Raw genomic sequence first — 2,748 nt, 5'->3', positions numbered from 1 at the left:
GCATAAAACCATTAAATTCACTTTCAACTCTCTTATTCTCAAAACTAAAGCAAAAATATGAGTTCAAGCTAGTTTCTAAGTCTTAAAGGTTGCTTTTGGTATCAAATTTAAGCATAAAAATAACGGTTTTTCAACCGTTATCATCGACAAAACCAATAATCATGCATCGAATGAGTTAAACAATGCAAGCATTAAGCAAAGAGGAAAAACCCTAACTAATGATGAAAGAAAGCATAAGTCTTAATTAAAAGATGTAAAAACAGATTCCATATATGAGAGCTTCACAAGATTACATTGATTCCCCAACAAACATACAGAGTTTAGTTCACCATATTCATGGTGAACCTAGATGAATTACAATGAAAGAATGAAAGAATAAACCCTAAAAAGGTGAAGAGGAAGCCTCAGCATCCAAGATCCTCCTTCAAAGGGGTGGAAGAGAGAGTGTTTGCTTCGTTCCAGCCAAAGATACCTAACCCTAGGAAACCCTAAAGCTTAAATACCATTCGTTAATTACAAAAACTTAGGTCTAAGCCCATTAAAGTGCCGCTCAGCGGTAAGTGCGTGTCTTGTTTTCTCCCCTCAGCGGCCATTTTGCCCCTCAGCGGATCTCCCGTGAGTGCCTGAGTGCCGCTCAGCGGTAAACTGCCGCTGAGCGGTGACTTCGGCTTCTCCTTTTGCACTTTTTGATGTCTTTTCTGATTTCATCTCTCTCCTTCTTCACTTCTTTCACCAAATTCACCTTAAAACCTGCACAAAAACACTCAAATCAAGCATAAACCTGTCCAGCTCTCTTATTTCCAAAAATATAAAGAAAAGCATGATTTCAAGCTAGTTTCTAAGTGTAAAGGTTGCTTTTAGTGTCAATTTTAATCATAAAAATAACAGTTTTTCAACTGTTATCAATACCACATGTCGAAAATTCTTCAATCATGTGCCTATTAGTTAATGAAATGGCCCGCTAGGAGTTTGTATGGCTGTCATGAGAGAAACATTATATTAGGACTTCAAAGACATTATTTGAGAAAAGAGCCATCAAAATTAACTTGGTGATATTTCTGAGACAGCCATGGACGCACCAAAGTTTCAGTTGCACATAGCAATGTACCCATGGTTTGCTATTGGACACATATCAGCATATCTCCACCTTGCCAACAAATTAGCCAAAAGAGGACACAAAATTTCCTTCATCGTACCCAAACGAACAAAGTCCAAAGTTGAACATTTCAACCTCTATCCACAGTCAATAACCTTCATCCCCATCACCATTCCCCTGGTTGATGGCCTTCCTCCTCATGCAGAAACCACTTTTGATGCTACCATCTCTTTAGGAACTCTCATTATGACAGGGATGGATCGCACTGAGAAGGACATTGAACTACTCTTACTTGAGCTGAAACCCAGCATTATTTTGTTTGATTATACATGTTGGTTACCGAACTTGGCTCGGAGCTTAGGGATCAAGTCTGTTAATTACATAACCCTAAGCATGATATTTGAATCTTACATGGAATGCATGGAGAAGCAATTTAGGGAAAAGAACATAGTTGCACATGAGCTGAATGTGTTGAATCCTCCAGCTGGGTTCCCAGATCCTTCCATCAAGCTTCAGGCTCACGAGGTTCGACAATTAACTAGGATCGTGAATTCAGAATTTGGCAGTGGTGTTCGTTATTATGAACGCATCAGCACAAGCACCAAATTAGCAGATGCAGTGGCATTTAGAAGTTGCAGAGAAATTGAGGGACGGTATGTTGACTTTCTCGAAAGTTCATACGGAAAACCGTTGCTGCTTTCAGGGCCTGTCATACCTGAGCTACACACATCCCCTTTGGAAGAAAAATGGTCTGAGTGGCTTTCAAGATTCAAGGAGGGATCTGTGGTGTACTGTGCTTTTGGAAGTGAATGCAGACTGCATCAAGATCAGCTCAAGGAACTGCTGCTGGGTCTTGAGTTAACAGGTTTTCCATTTCTTGCAGCTCTTAAAGCCCCTGTTGGATTTGAGTCTGTTGAAGAAGCTATGCCAAAAGGGTTCAGTGAGAGGGTTCGAGGAAGAGGCATTGTTCATGGGAGTTGGGTTCAGCAGACACTAATTCTTGACCACCCTTCTATAGGGTGCTTCATTACGCATTGTGGGGTTGCATCTTTGCTAGAGGCGCTTGTGAGCAAGTGTCAGATTGTGGTGTTACCAAATTATATTGACCAGCTCCTTAATGCGAAGATGATAAGCAGCAGCATAAAGGCTGGTGTTCAAGTGGAGAAAGGTGAAGAAGATGGTTTGTTCACAAAGGAAAGTGTGTGTAGAGCTGTTAAGACTGTGATGGATTTGGAGAGTGAGGTTGGAAGGGAGGTCAGAGAAAACCATTTAAAATTGAGAAATCTCTTACTCACCAAAGATTTGGAGAACACTTACTTTGATAGTTTTTGTCTCAAGCTTCAAGAATTAGTTGGGTGATATTCAAGTCTCAAACCATGGCCTGTCAAGCATGAGCAATTTGATTTTAGTTTTTACTTACGTTGCGTCTGTAATAAACCTCGTCAACTACTTCATGTTGAACTTGTTAACATACATGGATATCTTTCGCAGATTTGATTATATTTTGTGGAGTTCAGATGTGTTATGTTATTATACATCATCATTGATCACTCACTCAGATTCTCAAAATGGCCATTTTGTTGAACCTGGTGGCTGTGGTTGATTTGATTTCTTTCAGGTGGGTATTTCAATGCCATAATCCTTTGTTAGTA

The 2,748-nt window shown here is 39.9% G+C and overlaps 1 protein-coding gene across 1 annotated transcript; it reads left to right on the top strand.

Annotated features, from left to right (window-relative positions):
• The first annotated feature begins 1,005 nt into the window (after positions 1 to 1,005).
• Positions 1,006 to 2,748, top strand: LOC124820265 (cyanidin 3-O-galactoside 2''-O-xylosyltransferase FGGT1-like). The gene has a single exon (XM_047291930.2). The coding sequence runs from the start codon at positions 1,070 to 1,072 to the stop codon at positions 2,453 to 2,455; it is 1,386 nt and encodes a 461-aa protein (XP_047147886.1). The 5' UTR covers positions 1,006 to 1,069; the 3' UTR covers positions 2,456 to 2,748.

This window comes from Vigna umbellata, chromosome 6, assembly GCF_029865625.1.
Source record: "Vigna umbellata cultivar VRB3 chromosome 6, Vumbellata_1.0, whole genome shotgun sequence".
In the NCBI taxonomy this organism is placed as follows: Eukaryota; Viridiplantae; Streptophyta; class Magnoliopsida; order Fabales; family Fabaceae; genus Vigna; species Vigna umbellata.
This window is presented reverse-complemented; position numbering and strand designations above follow the sequence as displayed.

Bases quoted from the DNA above. Each gene is read 5' to 3' on its own strand.
- LOC124820265 (XM_047291930.2), top strand. From the start codon at position 1,070: ATGGACGCACCAAAGTTTCAGTTGCACATAGCAATGTACCCATGGTTT.